General features: G+C 33.4%; 1 protein-coding gene across 1 annotated transcript; it reads left to right on the top strand.

Moving 5' to 3' along the window:
• Positions 1–62: 62 nt before the first annotated feature.
• On the top strand, positions 63–11,687 carry LOC117329618 (transmembrane protein 165-like). The gene is made up of 8 exons (XM_033887640.1): positions 63–176; positions 310–676; positions 2,872–3,097; positions 4,466–4,564; positions 4,873–4,949; positions 7,101–7,277; positions 7,537–7,642; positions 8,632–11,687. Exons 2-8 carry the CDS (start codon positions 524–526, stop codon positions 8,697–8,699), a joined length of 906 nt encoding a protein of 301 aa, XP_033743531.1. The 5' UTR covers positions 63–176; positions 310–523; the 3' UTR covers positions 8,700–11,687.
• Positions 11,688–15,562: the final 3,875 nt, after the last annotated feature.

The following is a 15,562-nucleotide window of genomic DNA, read 5'->3' as shown; positions in this document are numbered from 1 at the left end:
AAGTAGTTGACTAACTATTTCGATACAGGATATCGTCAACCAAGCAAATGAACACAAGATTCCTTATCAAAGTCCACTCGTGATTGAAACCGGAAGTAATGACAGGTGGCGCTACTGAATGTTAAAATGTCAACGTGTGTCCCTAATGAATATTCGAGGAGAGGTTTGTACCTAATGTGAGTAAGGTTATTGCCAAGTTTGATAATTTTATGTTTATGATAAGAATTTTGTAACCAAAGAAATGTATTTTACCATTATTTTTCCTTTTAAGTCCGACAATATTCTTAAGGCATTTACTTTCCATTTCAGGTGACGTTAGACCATTTGACACCGGCGTCTGGTGAAATTTTCAACTTGCCAAAACCTCGGAGTTGACATCATGTTTCAAAGTACAGCGACAAATTTATAAACCGCTGTATAGTTCATCAGTGGAGTAACTCAAAATTTAGCGGATAAACTGTTAACTTAAAAGATTTCAACTCATATAGATATCTACTTTTGCATTTGAAGATTTTTCAGAAAGATGGAGTATAAATTAAGAAAGTTAAGCAGTGTGACATTGCTACTAGTTATAGTTTTTGCCCTTGTACTGGAAGAAGTAGCAAGTCAAGATGATAAACCAGCGGTTGTTCCGGCAGGATTCAAATCACTGGGATCGTCTGAATCCAAGGAAAAGGTGATTTCTTCTGTCAAGCAAACTCGGTGCACTTATATTATATTAATACTTGAATTTTAAATGGTAGATGTCTTGTTGTACCTGTGATAGTATGTATTACATATTGTACATTACATTTAATGAAGAACAATATTGGCCTCTTGTTACCTGTTTGGTGTATGGGATAGCCTAATATTAATTGGCATAGGATTCGGATCGATGTACAAAAGATGTATGTTTTTTTTTTAACAAAATCTAAGTTCTACTTAGCTTCGTTCGATAATTTGTTATATGAACAGATTGGCTTCGTTCGATAATTTGTTATATGAACAGATTGGTATCAGTTTAGGAGAGTGCCAGGACTGGGCAAAATAGACAATCCCAAAGTATTGAGGAAGGAATTAAGTATCCATGGGTTTTATTAATTTTGGTTATCTATGGGGGAAGGGGACTTCATATGTTCAATGTTGTATTCAAAACCTATTTAGTATTATGTAGTCATTAAGCTATTCAATTAAGTTAAAACTCCCTGGGATTCATATTTAGAGGATTAGGTTTTCATTAGGCAAAATGAGGTCATTGTCTTAAAACCTGTAAAGGGATTAAGCCTAAATTTGGTCAAGAACATCCTTAATTAGCCCAAGGACATATATCATTTTTTTGAAATTAACCCTGGTAAATACTAGCCGCAATATACCGCTCGGCTAGAGAGATCTTCTCTTTAGCTCGATCGGTTGAGCGTAAGACTAGTAAGCCAGAGGTCACGGGTTCGATCCCTAGCGGAGGCAGTGATTTAAATTTAAATAATCCTGCGCTTTGTTACAGAAATTATGTCTACACTGGTATATCTGTATGTGTAATAGATTCAACTTTTACAGAACCTAAAACAGATATTAAAATGCTTTAAAATAAGATGTGATATAAGACATGTCAGATGGATTTCACATCAGAGAATGAAATTTGATAAGTAAAAAAAACCAGAATTTTTAATTACCTCTAATAATTCTTAAAGAATGTTCAAATATAGGACAAATTAAATATATAGACAAATTATGTCAGCTTTTAATTTTTTTTCCTTTTAGTAGAAAGCAGAAATGCATGCTAATGTTAATTGTTCAAAATAAATTCCATCCATTCAGTACAATACTATAGTACCAGTAAAAGGATTTAACATCAATTTGGTCTGGAAAATCTTGGGTCATGTTGACATTGTGTATGTTGGAAGACGGAAGTTGGTGTGACTGACTCCATTGAGAGTTGGTCCCAAAAAACTTTAGATTTACACATATTCAATACCTAATAAATTACACATACGCACTCACCACATGCACGCATGTCGCACGCATGGGAGGCCGTCCTTAAATGACCTTAGCTGTTAATAAGACGTTAAACAAAATAACCCAAACCAAAACCACGAACATTTTGTAGTAAGCAAAGAATACAAATATTTCCTAACACAGGGGTATTGGTCAGTACTAGTTAATAACATCACTTTAAAGCAGTTACCCTGTACCAAATAAGTATATATATGCCAGGGATTTTCCTACGATAGAAACAGGGTCTGTTAATTAAAGGACCCATTCACTTGTGAAAATTCCCAATTTGCCACTGAAAAATTCCTAATTTTGAAGTCACTTTTGAGTGATTAAGTAAGTTTTATCTACAAAGACCTTTACTTAGGTACTTTTGAAAAAAAACAGCTGTAGATAACCAAATGAAATCAAAACTAATATAAAGGCAAAAATCATCAAAGAAAAACTGAAATTTGTATGTATCTCGCTATTTTTTATTTTTCCCAATGTCACATTTTGTCGCTTAGAAATTCTCAATTCAATGGACCCTGCATGGACCCAGTTGAAAAAATGTAGTAAAATCACTGTATATATATGCAGAAATGAAAACAATTAGGCACTAGGACAAGCCTATGGCTCTGACCGTCGCCTGTTGGACAGGTGACAGGGCCATAACATGGAAATGATTGAGTTGAAATCTATAACCATAGGCTATATATACACATGTTATGGATCTCAACAAATCTGCTATGAAGCCTGGTATATAAATGGCATTATCATATAATCACCATGTTTAAAAGAAAAGCCTTTAAAAAAATTGAAAATGTACAAAAAAAACTAATGGACACTATCATGTCTGAAACAATATTGTAATTCAATTGCCTAAAGTAAACAATTCCATTATGCACTTTGATCTTGTTTCAGGTTGATAATGAAAGTTCTGATGAAGGATCTTTACTTAACACTATAAGGAAAGCCAAAGGAAATGTAGGATTTATTCATGCATTTGTGGCGTCACTGTCCGTGATCATTGTGTCAGAGCTTGGAGACAAGACTTTTTTTATCGCAGCCATTATGGCCATGAGACATTCTAGAGTGACTGTCTTTGCTGGTGCCATCGGAGCATTAGGACTCATGACAATTCTATCAGGTGAGAATCACAAAACTACCAACAATCTATAGTGTCCTTGACTCATGCTTTCCCTGTGGAGCTCGCCAATAAAAAATTGAATTCCCATTGCTTCTATATTTCTTAGTATTTAGACTTACCATTCTCAGAATTGTTGTTCTGAACTTGCCTAAAAAAAGTCCTATGCAGATGATTACTGTTAGATATTAATCTCAATGAAGACAATAGTCTAGAAAATAGTTTAAGAATTTGCTTATTAAAATACCAGTATACAATGTCAGGGGTTAATTTAAGATTTGGGGAATGCTACCCATTATGAAGTTTAGGGGAAATGATCATTAAGGGTCGTGGTGTCTTGAATTATTTTTTAAACTTTAACATTTTACAGCTATTCTTTGCTCTAATACTTACATATTTCATCAAAATTAGGGGGAATTTTATTCAAAGGGGAAAACGCCATCGGATGGGAATATTAGCTAATTTTATTGAATTCGGTCTAGATTAACCTCTGAATGTATATGTTAAATTGGGGAAAAAAGCTTGGTCACATCATATCAAGAAACAACTTGCTATAAAATTGAAGATCTTTCAAAATTGCCCATGATGGATTCTTGGTTACCACTTATTTAGAAGAAATGTTTTGATGGATACATTTTCTGCAGTATAAGCTCTTATGCCTTTTGTGCATTATTTTCCTAAATCAGCACAATCTTATCTGATGACTATCTAATGAGCTGTCTATTTTCATATTAACTTAATTTATATTAGAAGGCCTCCAGGTGTAACGAGAGATGTCCTCAAGGTGGTATACGTATACAGGTCTAGGTGTAATTTGTAAGTTAGGTATGGTTATAAAATTGGAGAGGTGATCTGTCAAAGCTAGGTTTGTGGTTTCAGTTATAAAAAATTTAAATGGCATTTTATGCTTTGTTGTCATTGTGGAAGTATGGAAATTAATTAATCTACTTTTTGTGAGGAACTGCAGAAATATTTTAATGAAGTAGATATGTACACATCTATACATGTGAAATGGATAGTAAAACCAAATAACAAGGGAGTTTAATGGAAGGATTATTGTCCATCTTATATATTCAAAAAATAAAGTGTTTTAAAGGAAAAGAGAAAAAATGTTGTATTATCCTTGCTTTAAGATGTCAAGACTTTTTCTGGGGCCTTTTTGGTGCCAATAATGGGTCCCATTCCAAAATGAAATAAGCCTTATTCTAGAGATTTGAAGATTTCTTAACATTTCCTTCTCAAATCACAAATTTTCTTCCAAACGAGACAACAAAAGGGCTTCTAAAGCTGTACAAAACAACTAGAACAGTGCCATAAATTGTATTTTTTTGTGTCATATATATCTGTATAATTTTGCCTTATTTGTTTCAGCTATCCTTGGTTACGCTACAACTATCATTCCAAAATATGTTACCCACTATGCATCATCCTTATTATTCGCTGTGTTTGGAATCAAAATGATCAAAGAAGGTAAAGAAGTCTGAAATGTTAAGTTATTTGTAACAAAATTTTAATGTGACATTTTATGGTATTAGGAGCATCCATCTGTATTTGCCTTTGTCAAAATCTTGGTTTTTTGCAAGATAACTTACTAAAATACATTTTTTATTAAAAATAACTTATCTAAATACATTTTACAATACTCGATTTTGATAAAACTATCACTTGTAGTCATGCATTTCTTAAATGAATCTTACAACTAAAAGATGTTATATTTTAAAAATTCACAGGTTAAGCTTCACCAGTGAACTTATGAATATTTCTGTTGATTTTTCCAGGTTATGAAATGTCTCCGGATGAAGGACAACACGAATATGAAGAAGTACAAGCTGATCTTAAAAAACGAGATGATGAGGTGGGTTTATAGTAATAGTGGCCGCTATACAGGAAACTCTCAAAGGGTGATATGATGAGATGGGTTTATAGTAATAGTGGCCGCTATACAGGAAACTCTCAAAGGGTGATATGATGAGATGGGTTTATAGTAATGGTGGCCGCTATACAGGAAACTCTCCAAGGGTGATATGATGAGGTGGGTTTATATATTAATGGTGGCCGCTATACAGGAAACTCTCAAAGGGTGATATGATGAGGTGGGTTTATAGTAATAGTGGCCGCTATACAAGAAACTCTCAAAGGGTGATATGATGAGATGGGTTTATAGTAATGGTGGCCGCTATACAGGAAACTCTCAAAGGGTGATATGATGGGGTGGGTTTACAGTAATGGTGGCCGCTATGCAGGAAACTCTCAAAGGGTGATATGATGAGGTGGGTTTATAGTAATAGTGGCCGCTATACAGGAAACTCTCAAAGGGTGATATGATGAGGTGGGTTTATAGTAATGGTGGCCGCTATACAGGAAACTCTCAAAGGGTGATATGATGAGGTGGGTTTATAGTAATAGTGGCTGCTATACAGGAAACTCTCAAAGGGTGATATGATGAGGTGGGTTTATAGTAATGGTGGCCGCTATACAGGAAACTCTCAAAGGGTGATATGATGAGGTGGGTTTAATGGTGGCCGCTATACAGGAAACTCTCAAAGGGTGATATGATGTGGTGGGGTTATAGTAATAGTGGCTGCTATACAGGAAACTCTCAAAGGGTGGTATGATGGGGTGGGTTTATAGTTCTGGTGGCCGCTATACAGGAAACTCTCAAAGGGTGATATGATGAGGTGGGTTTATAGCGATAGTGGCCGCTATACAGGAAACTCTCAAAGGGTGATATGATGAGGTGGGTTTATAGTAATGGTGGTCGCTATACAGGAAACTCTCAAAGGGTGATATGATGTGGTGGGTTTATAGTAATGGTGGCCGCTATACAGGAAACTCTCAAAGGGTGATATGATGAGGTGGGTTTATAGTAATGGTGGTCGCTATACAGGAAACTCTCAAAGGGTGATATGATGTGGTGGGTTTATAGTAATGGTGGCCGCTATACAGGAAACTCAAGGGTGATATGATGAGGTGGGTTTATAGTAATGGTGGTCGCTATACAGGAAACTCTCAAAGGGTGATATGATGAGGTGGGTTTATAGTAATTGTGGCCGCTATACAGGAAACTCTCAAAGGGTGATATGATGAGGTGGGTTTATAGTAATTGTGGCCGCTATACAGGAAACTCTCAAAGGGTGATATATATGATGAGGTGGGTTTATAGTAATGGTGGCCGCTATACAGGAAACTCTCAAAGGGTGATATGATGAGGTGGGTTTATAGTAATAGTGGCTGCTATACAGGAAACTCTCAAAGGGTGATATGATGAGGTGGGTTTATAGTAATAGTGGCTGCTATACAGGAAACTCTCAAAGGGTGATATGATGTGGTGGGTTTATAGTAATGGTGGCCGCTATACAGGAAACTCAAGGGTGATATGATGAGGTGGGTTTATAGTAATGGTGGCCGCTATACAGGAAACTCTCAAAGGGTGATATGATGAGGTGGGTTTATAGTAATGGTGGTCGCTATACAGGAAACTCTCAAAGGGTGATATGATGTGGTGGGTTTATAGTAATGGTGGCCGCTATACAGGAAACTCAAGGGTGATATGATGAGGTGGGTTTATAGTAATGGTGGCCGCTATACAGGAAACTCTCAAAGGGTGATATGATGAGGTGGGTTTATAGTAATGGTGGTCGCTATACAGGAAACTCTCAAAGGGTGATATGATGAGGTGGGTTTATAGTAATGGTGGTCGCTATACAGGAAACTCGTGGATGATATGAATGTTTTGATGATACCAGTGTTTCACTGCACAGTGGTACTGATAAAATAGCCTCCAAATGTATTGGTTATCCCCCAAAGAATATTTCAGGAGATTTTGTTGCCAGCCTTTTCTATTCCGCATTGATAGAATTTTTTTTTTTTTTTTTAATCAACATTTAACAACTTTGTTAATGAGATTCTGATATGTTCAAATATTGTCAATAAATGGTTCTTTATGATTACTTCCATATTAGTTGTTATAGGGTATTATATATGATGTGTATTTGTTTGATTACAGCGACTGAAACAGAGTTCTGGGATACAGGACATAGAAACAGGCATTATCCGGACCCCCGGACGAAATCTTTGCTATGGATTATTAGGAACAATCTTTCTTCAAGCTTTCACATTAACATTTTTGGCCGAATGGGGAGACCGGTCACAAATTGCTACCATCATTTTAGGAGCAAGAGAGGTTGGTATTTTTAGCATTTAGATATATAATCATCATTAAATGCTGAGCAGTCAATGTAATTAATGCACTTGTACTAGTATCTGCCTCCTTGTATAAAACCAAAAATTGGTGTCGTCAAAAAAAACAATTTATTATGAAATACGTGTATATCATCTACATGATCATGTGATCACTCACCGTGATATTATCAATTTCTGATGTACCAAGCTTATACCTGAATACCTGATCAATCATAAAATGTCATTAATTTAATTTACAGAATGTATTAGGCGTTATCATAGGAGGTATTCTAGGCCATGCACTGTGTACAGGTCTAGCCGTCTTAGGAGGCAGAATCGTAGCTCAGAAAATTTCAGTCCGTACTGGTAAGTAATTATAATGTTCAGCTCAAAGTTAAAGACTATTCCAGTAAAATATCTACCCAATAGGATGACTGTCAGTTTGTCAAATAAGAACCATCGAAAGAAATGATCTAATTTTAACAGTATCATATAGTCACTAATATATATAATTAGTCATGTAATAATTACAACAGTACGGACAAGTCAATTGTCAAATTTTCAAAACAATCCATCCCTTTATCAAGACAACTAAATTTTCAATAATTCATTTGCTGAAGGCCTATTGTATATATAGATACAAAAGAAATATATTTACTGTATCTAAGCTGTTTCATTGTTACAAGAATAACATGACTATTCTACTAGGGTACAATCCCGAAACCTTTTGATTACACTAGCTGTATATACAGTAGGACTGAAGCTTATCATATGCTTATGCCAGTTATGATGCTTGTATTTATACTTACATAGAACATTGCTGGGAATCATTTCAAAAATGTCATAATTAATGATTGTCAAAATAATAAAAGATATACAGTCGAACCTGTGTATAAAGGACACATAAGGGACAAAGCAAAAGTGTCCTTTATGGAGAGGTGTCCTTTATAGAGAGGTGTCCTTTATATAGAGGTTCAACGAGTTATGTCCCTTAAACAAAGAGACAATCCAAAGTCTGATTACAGTACACTATATATCTCCTGATTTATTATATTTAAACACTAAGGCAAATAACTAAAGATAAATGCTGAATTAATTATATATAATGAAAACTGGATTTTAATTGTAAAATAGCAAAGTCATATGAAAGCCTTTAGATATACAGCAGAAAAGTGAAGCGACATTGTGCAAAAAAAATAATTCAATTGAGACAGACGTGCCATGTTGCCACTATGTCCAAATGATATGGCATTGGATATTGATATGATCAGTTTCACTGAATTTGTCTGCAGATGCTGAATATCCATGATTTTATCCTTATGAAATGTCTAATTAAGTCTGCTTATCTGTTTCAGTGACGTTGACTGGTGGTGTAGTATTCATTGTCTTTGCCTTGTCAGCTTTTGCCGTGGGACCATACTGACGGAGGAGCAGGTTTTATACTAGGACTGTGAAGCAAATAGAGATTTTTTTATTTATTTTTATATCGGTGCACTGTGTTTTGTTGGTGACAGAAAAATGTGATAAGAAAATACTCTTGCTGTTGCTAATGATGTGAAAACATATTACAAATACCTCGTACACCTTTTGGTTTTTGATAATTCCTTGCTACAATAAATTACTTTGCTTAAATTAAAAGCCCATTGAGACACTATACCTGTACTGAGATTGCTAAATTCAAAGTCATCATGTGACCTGGTCCCAATACAGAGATGTTAGGATTCAAATCATTTTGGGAACTGGTACCAAAACAGATGTATTAAATTCAAATCATCTTGCGTCCCAGTACCAATACAGAGATATATACATGTTGCTGAAAAATAACAGCATTTTGAAGGGATAATTCCATCAGATTTTTGGCAAAAGATACAACAAAAATATCACAGCAGTTTTCTTGACGTTATATGGTTGACACCGGTAACTTTGACAACTAGAATTGTGCCACATGTACACAACAATATGTTTAAATTTGTGCTTGTTTTTGTTTTTAGTATTAAAAGTTATATTCACATTTGTATTGAAATTTGAGGGTAAAAATCTTTATCATCAGACATGATAGATATGTAATGTTAGTATATGCCGTCTTCAAACCATCATATCTGGATATCAGTAATTGCAGTATGACCTTTCCATGTCTTATTGCCAGTCATGGGGCTTATTGCCATACATTGGCTTATTGTCAAACATGGCCTTATTGTCAGACAAGGGCTTATTGTCAGACATTGGCTTATTGTCAGACATGGCCTTATTACCAGACATGCATGGGTCTTTGTTTGCAGACATTGGCTTATTGCCGGGTAAATGTGCCAATATAAAAAAAATACTGGTTTTGCATATGGTCAAGTTGGTAGTAAATTATCACATGCTGGACTAAAAAGGACCTGGATATTGATTTTAATGATGTTTCAGTTGTGATAGGACAGCTGATATGTCATGGTTATTTGTGAAGTGCATTAATTGTTTAAAATCACAATAATACTATGAGAGTGTTGTTAAAACTAACTAGTATTCTATCATTTAGGAATATTATCGACATTGATGTCGTATTACTGGTACAACCTTACCAGTCCCCATCCCCTCCAGTTAATCACTGTCATACAATCTCATTATACCTCATGGTTAATATATATGGGTAAATGCCATTTCCAGATTTGACGGCATATGTCCAGGCAGATACTGTAAATAACAAAGGGTCAGGTCATAGATACTCTCCTTCTTGTAATATTTGGTTCAATGTATTCAACAGAAATAAAAACTAATAGTGATTGATAGGGATAGTGTTAGACCGAATACCATATTTGACCTAAGAAGTACATTTTGTGCTTATAAAAACAAGAAAGGGGTGAAGTTGATAGAACCATTATCAGGGAAAGGTTTCCATGTGAGATCTGGGTGGGATTTTTTATCTTTTTTTTACAAATCTTTATGAAGCGAAAACAATCATGAGTCTTTGGATATAAGACTGAAGATTATTTTAATAGATCAATGAAGTAAGGAACTCTTTATATGTTTACATTAGCGCACCCAACCTCTTTTCCTGAAAAAAAAGATGAGAGTGTGCTTACAGAGGAAGGTTTGCTTATTAGGTCAAATACGGTATATCTTTTTCTTTCTTTTTTTTCTTTTTTTTTGACAGTATAGAAATTAAAAGTTTATCTATATTGGCTGTCTAGGAGCTAATCCTTTGTCTCAAAAGTAGCATTATTTGAGCTACTCATGACATTGTTTGAAATGTGTGGTAGATGGAATGTAGTTTCCATAAAGAATTAAGCAAATATTTTTTTTGGCATCATTCATACAGAACATTGCATTTGAAAAATGCATCTTGTGTATAATATAATATTCACAACTATTTGGATTTGAGGTTGAGAATTTATTAATTAAATGTTGGTTTGTGCTTTATTTAATTCAATGATTCAGACATTATGTGATTGACCAATAGACATTTAACTACGTGTTGGCTGTGTAATTACATGCAGCAACAATTTTGTATTTAAATTTTGATCACATTTTTCATAACTGAAGCTATTACTGTGACGTATACCTTTAAATATTCTCCACATTTACAGAGTTTTCTATGTACAGTACTGGAACCATGATGTTTGTTTATTGTGTTGTTTGAAGTTAATGACAAAAATTTGAACATCAAGCAAAAAATCATTTCAAACTATCATTTTCCATTGATTGTGACTACGATATGTATTATTTCATATACGCTATATATAGTTTCAAAGAACACTGGCACAAAGAACATGAGCTCACATGTGTACGATTCAATATTCACATACAAGCCGATTTGGGAATATTCTGCTATCCTGATCTATGTTTTCATAGTACATGTCAAAAGGATTCATCAACTACAACATGAATTCTACAAGCTTCAGACACTTCACCAGGGCATCCAAATTTCATGGTTAATATCCCTGAACAAGGTCCATTTCAGTTTAATGTGTTATTCAATCAGTAAGTATTAGAGGAGAAGCATTGGAGAACATTTGTAATACCGAGTAAGCATGTTTCTCAAGTTGTATGATAAATACCTGGTACATGCTTGAGTTATATACAATATATATACTTAAATTTATTAAAACTTCTTCATTTAACAAGTGAAATTTAATTAAAGAAACTTGTTCAATGAATAAATGTAACTGATCTCTCAGATTTATATATACCAGGGTTATATGTATATTTAATTACTGGGTATATAACACAATGTATTTCTTGAATATGCAGAAGTCATTTTCCTTACTGGTACTTCTCAGCCCAGCGTTTTGGTTTTAAACAGGATTCGTTTTTCTATAAATGAACTGTAAACAAGGCAGTATGTGTAGTAGAAATAACTTCATGCTTAAGAGAGTCATCAATTGAATAACAAAAAAAAAACTGTAAAACATCAAATCAGTTTGAACAAGAGATCTAGATACAATTGTTCAATCTTAAACATTCCCTTTTATTTTATATAAGAATTGGTTGTAAAATTTGTTTCAAATCAAATAAATAGTTGATGTCTTGAGAAAAGTTGGATTTGAACTACATGTATTGTCAAGTTGTTCACATGGCATTGAGGTATGTAACTGTAAGGCTTGTTTTTACAAGGTTCTGTTTTGCAATATTATTATAATAGAATCAAAATGTCAAAAAAAAAAAAAAAAAATTACAATAAAATAGAGAAAGGCCCATAACACCTTTTTTTTGTAAAAATTAATTCTTTTTGTTTCAAAATTTCAGTACAATCAAAAAAAATTTGAACCATCAAAAAAAAATTCAAATAATTGCAGTAATTTTTGGCTGTGTTATTTTTATTTTGCCATTATCCATTGGATCAACATGAATGTTGTGATAGCTACAGACTGTAGTGTACGTTTGTGTGATCTGTGTGTTAAATCACGACGACTTGTCAAATCTTTATTATGTATATGATTGTATTGCTGTTTGGTTGATATTTGTCTAAGAATAATATTATGTACATGTATAGAACTTTTGAGTTGAATCAATGTAAAAATACAAAATGTACAATGTAAGAAAGGTCATTAATATCGACAAAAAACAACATTTGGAGTTTTGATTGAAGATTTATTTATGGTCACATTCATACATACATACATAAGTCAAATTGCTTCCAAGTTAAATTCAACTTAGGTGTCATATTTCGGCCATAGCTTTGCCTCCGTTGAAAATGATAATATTTTGACCACCATATTCAGAGAAACTACAGGCACCAGTTTTTACTATCATCATTGCCATAATGTACATCGTTTATAAACTTTTTTCATTTCATCAACCGAGGGTAATTCTAAATACATTGTACACATTTTCATCCCAGTTTTTGTCAATTTGTCTCAATTTCATTGTGTAAGAAAAATTGACCTCCATCATGTAAATGTTATTTTCAGATGTTTGTTGAATTAGACACTTGTTTGAATATTAAGTTATGCTGAAATGTTTACATATATTTAAACAATCATGTAAGTATATTTGGTATTGTTTTTGTGCTGTATGTACTTGTTGAATGTACATTGTATACTTAATGTTTGAGTACATAAGTTATGTATTATTATCATCATAATTGACAATTTTTTGAGCTTCATTTAACTCATGATAACCATGATAGTAATTGAAGACTCTCCTTGCCATAAATTTTATGTATAAACTTGTGTACTGTATAATGTGACCTATTGTGACATCATAAACGAAAAACAAAATGGCATCCCATGTTTTCCGGTATAATATGATGCACAATGGAGTCGTTAATAGATAGAAAGTTATGAATGGGATATTAAAGTTTTTAAGACAAAACTGTTCTGCAAATTTTTGAACATGGGCTAAAAGTGGCCATGATATGTTTCCATTTATCTTCTTTTTTTTTGTCCGTTTTTTTATTTCAGCTCATCTAGAAGTGGATAAAATTTTCAAAAAATGGTAAAACTTGTTGCATAAATTTCATAACATGGGAACTAACAAATTTGTAAATTTCAATATCCTGGAGGTTTTTATTTTCAAAATATTACCCATGATTGTAGATATACATTATGTATATTGCTGTAAGTCTTTATTACAAGAGTCTTGCACAAAAAATATCTTTGAGAAAGTGTAACTAAGGGAGATAACCAAAAGACTATTGCAAATGAAAGTAATATAGTTAGGCTAGTGCAAAGGTTTGAAGCATGCCTGTTAGTCAAGGAAAAAATATACAATTTATGATGCATTTGTAATCAAATATAGGCTAATGGTGTATAATACATATATATATATATATATATATATATATATATGTTGTTAGTGATCTTTCATTAACAATCGTGCTAAATACCTTTGGTTAGTGCAGATAGTCTTGCACCGAAAGCTATGTGAGTGATCAGTTATGTAATTGTTTGAAGATACCATTAAATGGTTATGTATAATTGTTTAGGTCTATTCCAGAAACTTAGACAGGTTGGACAGGGATGTCACCAACCAATTACAAGCTATTTATTATTTTAAAGTTGAATCTCACCAACAAATCTCCTAAAACCTAGCACACTTTTTATGGAGTAAAGTTTTTACAACAATTCTTCATTCTGATGTCAATTAAAAATGTTAAAGTGGCAAATTAGTGTTTTGACCGTGAGAGTTTACAAAAGAACATATAAGAACAAGAAGTACTTATGATGTAGTTGTTAGAATATTCAGCAGCTGTCATTGGCTCGTTTGTTTTCATGTGCTGTTTTTGTGTATTTGAAATATGCAAAGATAATTTCTTGCGATTAGAATGAAATACATTGTTGATACTTGTAGGCCCTGAACTAGTGCTCATTCATTTTGAATCCTGTCTCTTTTGAAAAAATGTTTTGCAGGGAAAAGAGCTTAATCAAGATTGATTGGTTTCTAGTCATTAGACATTCTTTAAAGGAATTATTTTGAAACTATACATGACAATTTACAACCTCAAAGGAAAATATTGCATTTATCAGACAAAACTTTTTATTTCTTCTTGTGGGAAATATTCGGCATACAATTTCTTTTTGTCTTTATGCATGTAAATATGCACAAACACTTAATTTGAATTTAATGTACACAGGCAAAATGTCTTCATGTTAATTTGACCTGAATTTGACCTGAATTGACGTGAAGACATTTTGCCTGTGTTCTGTTTACTTGCTGCCATGGAGCTGGACTCATACGGCTTCAAGTTATAATCAGAAGTTATAATCAAGTACGTATACCAAAGGTTTTTGTGTGGGGAGTTTATACTAGTATATTTGCAGCTAGAATTTGTGTGTTGAAATACTTACGAATGGAGAAGGGCGTGGTGTACATACAATACAAATGTACTTACGAATGGAGAAGGGCGTGGTGTACATACGTGTTCGTATAGAAGGTGGATGATACCATTGTAAGTCGAGAAAAAATGTGTATGAGATTGTAGCGTCCTAACACGTATTGTGGCTTATATAAAAATACATATATTTTAAACATAAGTGTATGCATACAGTACAATACTGGTGTTTTTGTTTGTTAATGGCATTGGTTCACTTGGTATTAAATCTACAAATTCCAAATGTTCCAAAACACAAGGTATTATATTGTTTAATGAAAGAGAAGTTGGTTTTCAAAGGAATGCCATATAATCAAGTTTTGAGAGAACAAAAATGCAATGCATATTGAAGAGTACATGCACTTTTTAAATGAAGGCAGTTTAAACTAAAATAAATGTATGAATTGATAAAATGGGATGAGTTTTTATTTTACCTATAGCCATCATGTTTTTATCTATCATTGTGTGCATCATGTTTAAACTTGTAAACATTTCAAACTTCTTTCAAGTTTCACCCATAGGATTCAGCTCAAGCCTAAAATGATCCTGAAATTGTCCTGACCAGATGTTATCTCCTACCAAATGAAGAATGGTTGGGATACAAAATTTCTGGTGGCATTTCTGCAGCATATTTCAGAAACCATTCAAGATAACCAAATAATATTCAAGATTAGAGCAACATATACAACTAAATAATTTATTCAACAAAAATAATTCTGGATTTCTTCCCACAAGAATGTTAATTGTACTAGGTGAATGGACGTATATGCTAGATACTGGAGGTGAAGAGGATGTTTTTTTATATAAACTTTATGAAGGAGGTACCTCATTGCCGTCTATATAAACTATAACTATGGCATAGGCCAAAAAACCTGTCAAATGGATAGAAAACATTAGAGAGACACTAAAAAGTAGAAGTAAATGGATCTGCATCAAAACACCAAGATGTGCTCAGCAGATTCCTCATGGCAAGGTACTTGGACCAATTTGTT

The sequence above is a fragment of the Pecten maximus genome, chromosome 6, assembly GCF_902652985.1.
Source record: "Pecten maximus chromosome 6, xPecMax1.1, whole genome shotgun sequence".
Taxonomy (NCBI): Eukaryota; Metazoa; Mollusca; class Bivalvia; order Pectinida; family Pectinidae; genus Pecten; species Pecten maximus.
Note: the sequence above shows the minus strand (reverse complement) of the source record. Positions and strands in the feature narration are given on the sequence as shown.